The following is a 14,021-nucleotide window of genomic DNA, read 5'->3' on the forward strand; positions in this document are numbered from 1 at the left end:
TCAGGCCCAGGTTGGCCCCTCAAGGCTGAGGCCGGCTTATCTCTCCAGCTGCCCATTCCCAGCCGCCTTATCTGGCAGGGTGAGAGGGTGTCAGGGCTTGGACTCCCACGCCACGGCTCCCTGTGGGACAGGGCCCAGGTGCAAGGGGAGAACAGCCCTCAGGCACAGACAGGTGACCTCTATCCTGAGAGGGTTTAAAAGCCTGGGGCCATCTTAACCTCAGTCTGACCTTTCCAAACAGCCACAGCATGCGGGGCCACAGCATGCGGGGGCTGCTGGTTTTGAGCATTCTTCTGGGGGCTGTCTTTGGCAAGGAGAATTTTGCAGGGTAAGAGTGTGGGGAGGAGGGGGGGGCGGCCAGGGAAGGTGGGAGGGCTCAGCTCCCTGCGAGTGTCTGGAGGAGACAGACAGACCCCAGGGGACACAGCCAGAGAGGATGTACTGCCACCACCCTGGGACGGCAGGCTGATGGGGGACCGGGGCTGGGATGGGGTCAGGTGTCTCAGGACAATCTCCTGAGCCCTGGAAGAATCTGAGCTCTGATGAGGAATTTTCAGGAGAGGAGGAAGGAGGAGGCCTGGCTGGCTTGGGAGAGAGAAATAGTGTCGACTGGAACGGGCACAGTAAGAGTGTCTAGAATTTTCCAAAGATGGGGAGAGAATGTGTGAGCGAGCCCGGGCCTCCCATTGCTAAGACCCTTCATGCTGCCCTGCTCAGCCCAGAGCACCCAGGCCCACCTGGGGGTTCCAGGATGCCACTTCCCTGCCTCGCCTGGGGGTGTCCGTGGCCAGGGCAGGTGCTGCCTCAGGTGCTCAGTCCACTCCCACTCCACCCAGGCACCAGGTGCTCCGCATCTCTGCTGCCGATGAAGCCCAGGTACAGAAGGTGAAGGTGCTGGAGGAGCTGGAGCACTTGCAGGTCAGAGAGGGGTTCCCTGAGGCCCCAGGGCACCTCCAGGGCCAGCTGCAAAGTGCCAGGACCCCCTTTTCAGTTCTCTCTGCCTCATTGTCTCCAAGCCCCTCCGCTGTGCTTTGTGACCACTTCCTGACCACACTGGGCTTTGTCCAGTCCCCAAGTCTCCCCTTCTTTCCCTGCCCCTAATACCCATGTTGCACCCCAACAATATGGGAGCTTCTGGCACCAACAACCGCTCCCAGGCCGGCCCTGTCCTGGCTGGTGCCTCCAGCCTGCTGTGACAGTGCCTGCTCTTGTCCTTCACAGCTGGACTTCTGGCGGGGCCCTGCCCAGCCTGGCTCCCCCATCGATGTCCGAGTGCCCTTCCACAGCAGCCAGGCCACCAAAGTCTTCCTGGAGGCCCATGGCATCAGCTACGAGACCATGATTGAGGACGTGCAGTCACTGCTGGACGAGGAGCAGGAGCAGATGTTCGCCTTCCGGTCCCTGGCCCGCTCCACCGACACCTTTAACTACGCCACCTACCACACCCTGGAGGAGGTGAGGGCGCCCCTGGTGGCCACTCCCCATGAGCAGGAAGCGCTTCGTTGTGGCTGGCCAGCCTGGGCGTGTGTGGCACCTGCTCTGTTTCCACGTGGCCTTTGTGGTCTGGGTGGCGGCTCGGTCGCACTGCAGGGCTGTCAGCAGGCTGGGATGACGGAGATGTTAAGGGAGGCATCTGGGTGCCCGGAAGCCACTCAGGCCGTTCTTCCTTTCTTTCCCGTTTCAGATCTATGACTTCATGGACTTACTGGTGGCCGAGCACCCGACACTTGTCAGCAAGATCCAGATCGGCAACAGCTATGAAGGCCGTCCCATTTATGTGCTGAAGGTAACGGGCGTCCACATGTGCATGTCCATGGGTGCACACGCAAGAATGAACCCATGCAGGGCACCCACAGATGGATGGGCGTGGGCTCCTGCAGGAAGCCCACAGTCTCAGGGAACACACTGTTGTACGGACTCACCATGCAGACATTTGGGAAGGTCTGAATTTCCATGCTGGCCTAGGTGCCTGCACCCATGTACACACACAATTTAAACTTTTAGGGGACCCAAGTGTTTCCAATCAAGTATCACATTATGAAAGTACCATGGCGTCTGGATAATCCAGATAAGGCGTTTTGTTTGTGACAAAACACAGAGCGCTGTCTGAGCAGCAAAACAGGGCAGGGCCTGGGGTCTGGTTGAGTCACGTTCACCGAGAGGAGCTTGAGCAGAGGGCAGAAGGCCAAGCTCTGCAGGGTCCCACGCCCGCCCGCCCGCACAGAGCCTCTGCCTGAGAAGCGTGGATGGCAGGTGGTCTCCAGCCCGGGCTGAGCTCCCCCTCGGGATGGTGACATGAGGCCCCTGCTGTGATGTCATCCATGACCTCCTCCCTGCCTCTTCTGCAGTTCAGCACCGGCGGGAACAACCGTCCTGCCATCTGGATCGACACGGGCATCCATTCCCGGGAGTGGGTCACCCAGGCCAGCGGGGTCTGGTTTGCAAAGAAGGTGAGGCCCGGGAGGGGCGGAGGGCTCTCGCCCCTGGGGCGCTGGTGTCCACGGCCCACAGGAGCCCAGCACTGCTCTTATCCCTCCAGAAGCAGTGGCCACAGAGTGAGGCCAAGGGAAGGTGTCTGTCGCTCTAGTGTGGCAGACGCCTGGTCTGCCCCACGCTCCCCTCTGCCCTCTAACCCCAGATCACGCAAGACTACGGAAAGGACTCGGCCTTCACCACCATCCTTGACAACATGGACATCTTTCTGGAGATCGTCACCAACCCCGATGGTTTTGCCTACACCCACAGCAAGGTACAGCCTGCTGCTGTTCTCGGACCCTGAGCCCCACAGCCTACTCACCACTAATCTCAACCCCCAGAGGTTGCGGGAAGGGCAGAGAGACCTGTCTTCCCAGGCCAGGGTTTCTCAACCTCCACACGAGGGACGTTTGGGGCAAGTCATTCCTTGCTGTGGGCTGTCCTGTGCCTGGAGGGTGTTTAGGAGCATCCTGATCTCCCACCCATTAGATGCCAGTGGCACTCGACCCACCGCCAGTGGTGACAACCAAAAATCTCTTCGGGCATTGCAAAATGGCAAGATTGTCCCCGGTTGAGACCCACTGCCTTAGACCTCACTTCCTGGTCCTACTTCTATTTTTACAGCAAGTGAAATGGGGCTGGGTGTTGGTGGACACCTCATGGCTTCTTCACCATGTACAGCCCTCCCTGGCCAAATACCATCCACGGTCCCCCACTGTTGTGGATTCTACCCCCAACCCACCTTGCGCCAACAACCAGCTGAGGAGAGTGGTTCCTGCCCCATGCTGTGCGGAGGCCAAGCCCCCGATCAGGGGACTTTGTGTTGAGAGTGGCCCCTGCCGGAAGGCCCCACCTCGCCCAGCCCACTCTGCTCTCTGCAGTCCCTGAGCCCATGGCGGACTTGGGCCCCACGCTCACCGTGTGCCAGGGGGTGGCTCATCCCTTTTCCTTCCTCAGAACCGCATGTGGCGCAAGACTCGATCCATCACGTCGGGCTCCCTCTGTGTTGGCGTGGACCCCAATAGGAACTGGGATGCGGGATTTGGGCGTAAGGCCTTGTGTGATCTGGGGGGGCCCTTGTCTTGTTGCCCAGCCTCTGTCCTGCCCCAGCAGTGGGGGAGGGTGGGGTGTCACCTCCCCCTCTGAGCACAATGGTGGTGGTGCTCTGAAAGCTGGTTGTCCCTTGTCTGTAAAAAGAATGCTCCTTCCAAACGGAGCTAAGGGCTGAAAGGCTGTCCAGGGGTTCTCTAGCTTACCCTCAACTCCTTCCTCCTCAGCCCCATCTCTGTGAGAACTGGTTTCCTTCGAGGGGCCCATCTTACCTCCCTGGGCGTGTCTGCCAGCTCTGCCCAAACCTGGTGGGAAGGCAGGACCCCAGGTTATCAAAGGCCTCTGGCCTTTCCTTAATCCAGGAGTGAAGGGAAGCCCTCCTGCACCCCACCTCTTCCTCAGCTCCATGCAAAGAACTGGAAGCCATGGAAGCTGTAGAAGCCACACTTCTTACCTACCCTCTGTCCTCCCACAGTGCCTGGAGCCAGCAGCAACCCTTGCTCTGAGACTTACCATGGCAAGTATGCCAATTCCGAAGTGGAGGTCAAGTCCATTGTGGACTTCGTGAAAGACCACGGGAACATCAAGGCGTTCATCTCCATCCACAGCTACTCCCAGCTCCTCCTCTATCCCTATGGCTACAAGTCAGATCCAGCCCCTGACGACGCCGAGCTGGTAGGCGCTGACCCCCTGCTTGCCCTCACACCCCAAAGGCAGCTTTTGTGGGCAGGCCTGGGCTTTCACCCTGATGGGTGACCTTCTTACAGAGTGCCTGATCCCCCTTTCCTCCATGGACCCCTGATGGCTTGGAAAGACCAGCAAGGTGGACAAGCTTCACTTTCTTTCCATGAAGCTGAGGCACAGAGTGGTTGAGTCACTTTTGTCATGCAGCAGAACAGGTGCAGGGCTGGACTTTGATCTGGCAGCACCACACTTGGAGCTGCAGTGTGACCAAAGGGCGGGAAGTGCCAGCAAGGCACCCCGCAGGGTCAGAAGATCATGGCACTGCTGAGCTCTGAGGCTGACCCTTCAGGGCTGAGCAGGCTGAGCTCTGTCCTTCTGCAGGGTGCATGCTCCTGGGCCACCCTGCCAGCCCCCAGGCTACTCTGGCCATGCTGGTCCAGAGGCCTGGCCATGATGGGTGGTCTTGCTTGGTGTTTCTTTCAGGATCAGCTGTCCAAAGCTGCTGTGACAGCCCTAGCCTCTCTGTATGGGACCAGGTTCACGTATGGCAGCATCATCAAAGCAATTTGTAAGTGGCCACAAAGTCTCTCTGGGTGGCGGCAGGACAAACGTCAGCTGGTGGCCGGGTGTGGTGGCTCATGCCTATAATCCTAGCACTCTGGGAGATTCAGGAAGGAGGATTGTTTGAGCTCAGGAGTTTGAGACCAGCCTGAGCAAGAGTGAAACCCGGTCTCTACTAAAAGTAGTCAAAATTAGCTATGCTGGTGGCACATGTCTATAGTCCCAGCTACTCAGGAGGCTGAGGCAAGAGGATCACTTGAGCCCAGGAGTTTGAGGTTGCTGTGAGCTAGGCTGACACCACGGCACTCTAGCCTGGGTGACAGAGTGAGACCCTGTCTCAACAAACAAACAAACAAAATATGTCAGCTGGCTTTTCCTGCCCTCGGGAGTATCTCTTGTGGAAGAAAATAGCCAAGGTGCCCAGACCTCCTCCTGGGCAAGAACACTGCCCCAACTCCAGCTATACGTGATGACTGCTGGCCAGGGCTGTTTGGAGGGGTGGACGGCCCTTTTTCCTGACATGAACTCTGGCTCCTTTGATACTTTCAGACAAACATGTGAATTCCTCTGAAAACTCTAGTCCCCTCATCTTGGGGTTAAGTCCAGCTTGCCACATGGATGGGGTAGAGTCCTGCTGGGATTTGTAGATCACTGGGAAATTCAACTTAAAAACACTTCTATAATGCTCTTCAAGTACAGACTATACCTGATTTTTGCCCCACTTACTTATACATGCACTGCCCCTGGGAGGAGTATTACTACATCAAAATGGAATTAAGCCAACACGTGTGTATTGAGCACCTACTATATGCCAGGGCCTGTTCTGTGTGCTTGGGATACAGCTGTGAATAAAACCAGCAAAGGTCAGGAAACCTATGAGCTAGCCAGGGAGACTGACAAGAAACATAAACAAGGTCATGCTACAGGTTAGGAGAAGACTCAAACCTAGCCCAGGGTGAGGGGATCAGGAACGCTGGGGGTGGAGGTGGGGCAGGTGGGCCTCACTAAGAGAGTGACATGTGGGCAAGCGTTGATGGAAATGAGGGAGGAGTCTTCCAGGCAAAGGAACTTTCTAGAGCAAAGGCCCTACTGTGTGATGTGGCCTGAAGTGTTGCAGGAATAGCACGGACTCCAGCGTGGCTGCATCAGAGTACTTGATGGTAAAAGTGGGTATAGAGCTCTGAGGGGGAGGGCTGCACACACATCGCACGCACTTCCTGCCTGAGTGCCCCGCTTTTGGTGAGCGAGTGGGACGTAGATGTGCCCGATAATGACTTCGCTTTTGGACCCCAGGCCTTTTTTAGAAACTGTTTCAATCCTGAGTTAAGGTTTTGCTTCATTCAATGTTGTCAAGTTTAATTCTGATGCACAGCCCACCTCCCTTTCCGCCGCTCAGTTCGGAAGCAGCTTTGTTACCCCATTAACTGTGGAGTTTCTTCCTAAGGAAGACGAGTGGCTTTTGCTTTGCCTCTTGCTCTTTGCACTTTCCTCTGCAGACCAGTCCCGAGGGAACAAGTCCTGGTTACCCAAGCGGGGAACTCTGGTATATTTAGAGGCTTCACTGAAGTGGCTGTTGGATGGAGACAGTTTTCAGAGGGGCTTTTGCAATTGCAGAGACTTTTTTTTTTGCAGAGACTTTGCAATTGCATCCCCCAGTGAATAGGAGAACCGTTGCTGATCTCCTCCTTGGGCTTCCAGCAGGAGTTTCCTGGAAGCCAGGCTGCTTGGTCAACACCAGCCCTTAGTAGACACTGACTCCACTCAGCATTGCACAAGGCCCTGGGCTTTGCACAGGGTTGGACGGTTAACCTGGCCCATGTCAGTGTTTCCAAAGTGACCCTTGCTCTTCTCTGGCTTTGCTTCTGCCCCAGATCAAGCCAGTGGAAGCACCATTGACTGGACCTACAGCCAGGGCATCAAGTACTCTTTCACCTTTGAGCTCCGGGACACCGGGCGCTACGGCTTCCTGCTGCCGGCCTCCCAGATCATCCCCACCGCCCAAGAGACATGGCTGGCACTTCTGACCATCATGGAACACACCCGGAATCACCCCTACTGAACTGGCCCTTCGGCACCCTCCTTTTCCTGCTCTCCTGCCCCACCCAGGCAACCAAATAAAGTTTGGGCGTACGAGGAACAGAACCTTGGGGCTTGCGTGTGAAACACATGTGGCGTGTCTGCGTTTTCAAGCTGGGGCAGAAGTGATTTAGTTCCTGCAGGCCTCACTGGAAATGTGTGGGTGGTTGGACTAGATGACCCCTAAATTCCCCTGCATTCCAAGGTCCTGTGAAGTTGTGTCCAAGCGGCGTCTGTTTTAATTAGACCACCCTGAGCTCAGCTCGTCAGTGGGGTGATTTGTTCATACCTCAGCAGCAAGCAGCAGCCACAGCTGCTAGCCAAATGCCCGGCACCCCATGGTGGCAAGGAATTCAGCATGTACAATAGCCTAGCTAGTTGTAGCCACTCATCTACAAAAGCGATAACCTGCGGTACGAACTGTAATAATGCTGGGGGCACTGCTGTCTGAAATAGACGCTGTAGCCAAGTAAAACAGATTAAGCAAAATATGGTCTTCCATGCCTGAATTAAATTGGAAGAAAACAATTGGGTTCAATGAAATCATTTACTGAAGATAATGAACCAATCCAAATGCCAATCCTAGAATAGTTTATTAGTTGTAGTATATCATGAAGACATTGCATTTAGGGAAAGGAGTAGTCACACTGTTCGTTTGCCACAGCCTTCCCAGTGTCCTTGGTTCTCTGTCTCTGCCCCCTCTATTCCCGTCACCCCTACTCCTTCCCACCCTCCACAGCTCCTAGAATTTGGCCTCCCTCTTTGGCTTGCTGCCCGACACCTGTGATAGTACACTCAGTGGCTAGTGACACACGAAACGCTGGGTATCCCAATGGTTTTCAAAGCCAGACTCTCCCTTTTGTTTCTTCCATATCTCTTTAGGTGGGAGCGTGTGGCAGGGGTTCCTCCCACTGAAGTCGCTGAGGAAGTGGGTTAGGGTGGACAGGGCAGGGGGCCAGGGTCGAGGACGGCGGCTTCTCTCTGCTTTTGGCCAGGTCAGGTTTCAAGATGCATCCAGCTCCACTGACTTGAGTCTTGCCTTCACCACATAAAATGGCCTGTAGGTCAAAATGCCTTTTTTTCTTTTTGAGGGACACGAATTTTCACCTTGGAGTTTTATTTCAATACTGTTTTTGCCACCAAACATTTTAAAAAATAAAAAGAATACGCCTGACTATACATATAGTGTGCATATGTACTATATGCATATAGTATACATAAACTTATGTAAGGTTATGAGACAAGGTGAAATGGGTGTTTGTCTTTATAGAAAGATGACCTAAAGATCTCATAATACTCTCTTCAATTTATCTTTTGCAAACCATTTTCCTTCAATCTATGTGACAAGAGATTGTAGACAAGCTGAAACCCATTTTAACTGCTTAGTTTGGGCAAATAGGAAGCCAAACATCTTACTTTTAAGACTGGTAAGAGAAAAAACATTAAGTTAGCATGACAACTTATTACTTCACAAAGCTGGATTACCCAGACCTTGATGGTAGAATTGCTTAATTTAAAATTAACTGTGTTCCCTGATAGCAGAGACTACCTTGTTTGCCATCCAATCTCCAACACCATCAGTAGTACTTGATATATAGATGCCCAACAAATATTTGCTGAGAATGTTCTCTACTTTTATTAATGAATTCATACATTTTACAATCTGTATATTGTAGGCTTGCTGAAAATACCCATGTGCAAGTTATTTTGGATTCCCAGAGTTGTTTAGAAAGTAAAGCTCTGAGCCGAGTAAGAGTCTTAACCACTTCAGTACGAGTGTTGACTATAGTCGATAGCCACAGATGAACACGCACAGCGACTTTAGCCGGACAGCTGTGATATGACTTTTCTAATTTTTCATTTATCAAAATAAAATTGTGAACATTTAAAAATAACGTAATGAAAACATATATGTTACCTATTCTGATTTACATTACAAGTAAAGCTGCCTGCAAAGTAAAACAAGCTTTCAGTGCTTTAAAGCTTTCCTCATCACACAAGAGCAAAACGGATTCATCGTCAATGCACAGCACAAACTATTGTGCGGACTATGAGTGCTGGCTGTGGGCAAGGTTTCGGGGCCGGTGAGTGCCGTACAGTAGTGGTTAAGAAAACTGGAAAGTCAAGGAATGAAGAAGCAGAATGCAGGCTGCACGAGGGCAGGATTGCTTTGCTTCATTTACCACTCTATCCCCACTGCTTGGCCAAGTGCATGGCACAGAGTAATAATATTCATTAATATCAATAATAAGTACTTGTTGGCCAGGCACAGTGGCTCACGCCTGTAATCCTAGCACTCTGGGAGGCCAAGGCGGGTGGACCACTCAAGGTCAGAAGTTTGAAACCAGCCTGAGCAAGAGCGAGACCCTCTCTGTACTAAAAATAGAAAGAAATTAATTGGCCAACTAAAAACATATAGAAAAAATTAGCTGGGCATGGTGGCACATGTCTGTAGTCCTAGCTACTTGGGAGGCTGAGGCAGGAGGATCACTTGAACCCCAGGAGTTTGAGGTTGCTGTGAGCTAGGCTGATGCCACAGCACTCTAGCCTGGGCAACAGAGTGAGACTCTGTCAAAAAAAAAAAAAAAAAAATTAATAATAGTAAGTACTTGTTGAATGGAGACCTGAAAGTTGTTATTTTTATTTTCAAGTATGGGAAGAGATTTACATTTTATTTTCAGATACATATTTTTACAAATCTATGGGTAAAATAATTTAAATTTTTAAGTAAAAACAAAGCTAAAAGAAAATAATTTTAGAAAATATTCCAACTTCTCTGAAAATAAGTATTAATAACCTTGAAGGGTTGGAGTGAAAGGGGTTAAAGACAAAACACTAACACTTTAAAAGAAAAATAGCCAATTCCCCAAAGAAACACAAAAAGTCAATAAACGTATGAAAGATACCGATCCTGAGTGATTTCTTGTACATTAAAGATAAAAAACAAAGGCATCATTTTTCTCTCATCAGATTGGCAAAGAATGAAAAGACCGACGACTCCAGTGTTATCGGGGTCTGATGAAATAAGCACTGTCATCTGCGGGTGGGAGGATAAATTTGCACCACCTTTCTGGAGGGCAAATTTGACAATATAAATCAAAATTTTAAATGTATCGCCTCTTTGACCCAGAAAATCCACTTGGAAGCATTTATTTTATAAAAATATTTGGACAAGTTCAAAATATGTATGTACAAGATTGGGATGACAAAAAATAAAAAGAACCTAAGTAATTATCAGTATTGGAGCTGATATGACACGTCCACACAATGGAATGTCATGAAGCCAGTAAGGTCTGTGTTGACATAGGAAACGTTCACAAAATACTAAGTGAAAGAAGCTGGCTATGAGATGAAATGTTCTAAAACTGGGTTGTGGCGATGGTTGCACAATTCTGTGAACTTACTAAAAAATCATTGAATTGTACACTTAACATGGGTGAATTTGATGGCATGTGATTTATAGAATTCAGTTGTTTTAAAACAGAAGCTGGCTACAAAATAGTGTGTTGAGTACAAATCCCATTTCTGTTTAAAACACGCATACACAGACTGGAAGGATATATCCGTCAATAATAATTGTCACCAACCTGGGTAATGGTGGTAGTTATTCTCTTTCTATTTTTCATAATTTCTTGCAACAAGCTTTTATAATTGGGTGCACCATCTAACAACCCCAGAGACTGAGCTATTTCAAACACCCCAGATAACCTGTGTGTAAAGTTACCTAACATCAGCTTATCAACAACATCAAACGTCTAAATGGCTAATCTTAGTTTTTGCTCAGATTCTTTCTTATAATTTGTCTGAACTCATTTCTCTGTTCTTGCAACATATTTTACCATCTTGCCCAGAACACTGCAGTTGTCTTATCTTCAGAAAAATTTACACTCCAGAAAGAGCTGGAAGCAGCAGGGTTACTACCAAGGGAAGGAATTTCTCAGGTCCCCACTTGGAAGCCATTCCCCTTTCTACACTCTGCTGTAGCTCCGATGAAAATTCTCAAGAGCACATTCTGCTCACATTCAGTTCCTGTAGCAATCTTGGGCATTGATTATGTTAATGCCTATTCTCCAGGGCCTTTAAAAAATCTTTATTTTTAAATGAATTCATTACATATGGTTTTCAATGTGGTTTGTGGGCCATTGGGAGTCCATGAGAATCTTTCAGGTAGTCTCTTGAATTAACATTCAGATATTTGTGGCTAGCTTTCTGGCTTTGGCCTAAAGCTAACATTTTAATGTCATTGAATACAATCCAGATATGACCTCACTGGTCCCTCATGCAGTGCAGGGAGATTCATCATCCTGGCAACTGTTTTGCAAGGGCAAGTGGGACTGGTGGATCTCAAGAAGTACAGGGGATCCTGCTCCAAGGACCACAGAAACAGCATTCTGTGAACACACTAAGACCCAGGCACTGCTTACAGGAAGCTGATAGGACCAACCATAACATTCAAACTGGCCAGAGCACTAGATCAAGGAGGAGCTCGGAGAAAAACATAGAGCACCCATCAAATCTGAAAAACTGTCAAAGGGTAATGAATTCTTCCCCAAAGCTTTCAGGATCTGCCTTAATTTGGCAACTCAAACAGTGAGCATCATCTATCAACCCCAGAGACTGAGATTGCCAAGTGTTTATTGCCAAACTAAAAGGAGAGAGTCTTCTACTTAGTCACAGTAGTGGTGTCAGCCACAATTTTAGAAGATTGCAGTGGAGTGAGGGCTCTGCTGACAGTCACTGAGTTTGCCTCTGTCTCCCCCCAAACCCAGGCCTATGCCATCAGCCAATTCATACAACATATGTTTTAGCCTAAATCAGAAGCATCACCACAAAGGAAAGAAAAGATCAGACACAAATCATATCAATATGGTTTATTGAATAACTAGTTCGGCCTATCAGGAAAACAGCCTACTTTTCCCCCTACAATCTAATTAAAAATGTATAACTCTCATTTCTTAAGTGGTACCTCACAGGTTTTCCACTAACAAACAAAATAAACTCAGAAACCCTGGAGCACCACCCATCTTCAAGACAGGACACTGGACACAGATCATAGAAATGCATATTCCCAGGAATGGAAGTTTCGGCTCCTGAATTTACACTGTCTTTCATGCAGGCAGGAGGAAAGTTTTCTGTGGAATCTTGGGTGGCTAGGATGGAAGAGAAGCCAACAGCCAAGGGAAAGTGACAGTCCCGTTGTAGTTAGAGGCATCACCAAGGGAGGACATGGCTGTGCACAGCCAGAGTGGCTAAAAGAATGTCATCTGGGGCCACGATCCTCAGGCTGGATCCTGGCTTCCCAACCACCTAGCTCAGTGACTCAAGGCAACCTTGAGTCATTTACTTTCTACTCGACCCTCAGTCTCCTCATCTGAAAAGGGGGTACCTATCTCACAGCACTGTTGTGAGAATTAAAGGAGTCAAAACACATAATGAAGAATGGAGGAGAACTGCCTGACACATAGTAAGCTCTCCATAAATATTGGCTAGTATTATTCTCGGGAGATCTTTAAGAGTTGAAACAAAAGAGAAAAATAACACATTTTTAGATGAGGATGGTGTGCAACCTGTATTTGCTAGAATCTGGAGCCTGGCACACAGCCGACAGCCAGAATAATAATGTCCCCAGCAGTTCCCTGAGCACCTCCTGCAGAGAGAGAGATCTAACAAATGCAGGGTGCACACAGGGACAAAAGATAACGAGCTTTCTGGGTCTCCAGAATGGCAGACCAGCGTGGAGTGACCACCGTCACATCCAGACCTCAATCTTGACAAGTTCAATTCATTTATTCAAAACACTTGTTAAGGGACACTGTCGCAGGCTGGTGATTTTTCACCCTCTGGGAGCTCATAGTCAAAATAATTTCAGAGAGAAGACATATTGATATCCTTTAGAAAATGTAGTCCATCAGTCAACAGCATTTAATAAGTGCCCTCTGCTTGTGACACATTTCACCAGGTGCCTCAGGACATGACGCAGACAAGAGAATTCGCGTCCGCATTTAGAACAAAGAGCGTCAGCGAGGAGGGTGAGACTGTAAGAGGACCGCAGCACGACAAACACACGCACATAAGACCGTGCACTGAATCCTGTTCTGTCAGAATTCAAGACTGACAAATTTCTGGCATTACATTTTTTTATCCTATAACTGAGCTGTGTAGCAATTTAAGGATGCTGTAATAATAATTTCAATAATTATTACAAGCCTAGGTAAGCATTACCACCCAAATGTATCTGAACACTTCGGAAACACGGCGTGTCTTATTTATTGCTTTTACGTGAAAAACATATGTGTTAATCAAAAAATAAATTGAACTGCATATAAGTAGTCAACATGCCCACATAATTAAACTGATGAATTATAATCCACATTTTCTGATATTTCTTATGAAAAATAAGTATTATACAAATTACATCTTTGAATGTACTGTGAAGAAAATAAACACGTGTTAAAGAGACAGAGAACATTTTGGAACCGGAGAAAGAAATGTTCTTAATGATTATCTTCAGAGCAGAGCAAGAAGGTGGTCATGGATTTAAATTCAGGTGGACAGAAACTAATTATCCCTCTAAAAAAGTCAGATAATATAAAAGACAGAATCTATAACCAATAAACAACACGACAGAAATCAAAACCAACACAAGAAAAATTACCTACATATTTCTTCCTAGCCTAGGACTCTGATTTCACTAATATTTCACAAGGGAATTGGAGAAAAGAAGGTTTTTGTTTGTTCTGATTTCTTGGTGAGGCCAAAGTCTTAAGAATTTTTATATAATCTAAATAGCACCACAGAAAAAAATCCCTGAGGAACTAACGAACCTTATTTGTTCTCTTTTAATTCTGATTTATACCAAGTCCAACATGAATGTGCTGGTTCCGGCTTTCAACTAAAGGTAAAATATAAAATGACTTGTAGGCCATTTAAATCATTCTACACTTTTCAACAAATTGAGCCTGACAATACTACAGCCAGGATGTTCCTTTTGTTTTCAAATGAGTAATGCAGCTTTCTCCTCCCTCTCCTCCTTCTCCCCCTTTCGACTCTCTTCTTCCCTCCCCCCAGTTCCTTATTTCCTTACTTCTTTCTTTCCCTTCTCTCTTTCTTAAAAACATACTCCTTTAAAGCATTTAATGTATTATTTAGACTGTGGCCATCACCGTAGTTCAGGT

General features: G+C 48.5%; 1 protein-coding gene across 1 annotated transcript; it reads left to right on the forward strand.

The window, feature by feature from the left end:
* Positions 1-228: 228 nt before the first annotated feature.
* CPA1 (carboxypeptidase A1) lies at positions 229-6,912 on the forward strand. The gene is made up of 10 exons (XM_012789229.2): positions 229-328; positions 837-918; positions 1,222-1,455; positions 1,685-1,786; positions 2,349-2,450; positions 2,639-2,749; positions 3,433-3,523; positions 4,001-4,200; positions 4,693-4,777; positions 6,642-6,912. Exons 1-10 carry the CDS (start codon positions 249-251, stop codon positions 6,827-6,829), a joined length of 1,275 nt encoding a protein of 424 aa, XP_012644683.2. The 5' UTR covers positions 229-248; the 3' UTR covers positions 6,830-6,912.
* Positions 6,913-14,021: the final 7,109 nt, after the last annotated feature.

Source organism: Microcebus murinus, chromosome 9 (assembly GCF_040939455.1).
Source record: "Microcebus murinus isolate Inina chromosome 9, M.murinus_Inina_mat1.0, whole genome shotgun sequence".
Lineage (NCBI taxonomy): Eukaryota > Metazoa > Chordata > Mammalia > Primates > Cheirogaleidae > Microcebus > Microcebus murinus.

Coding starts and splice junctions, on each gene's coding strand:
- CPA1 (XM_012789229.2), top strand. CDS start 249: ATGCGGGGCCACAGCATGCGGGGGCTGCTGGTTTTGAGCATTCTTCTG. Junction 329..836: donor GGCAAGGAGAATTTTGCAGG/GTAAGAGTGTGG, acceptor CACTCCACCCAG/GCACCAGGTGCTCCGCATCT. Junction 1,787..2,348: donor GTCCCATTTATGTGCTGAAG/GTAACGGGCGTC, acceptor CCTCTTCTGCAG/TTCAGCACCGGCGGGAACAA.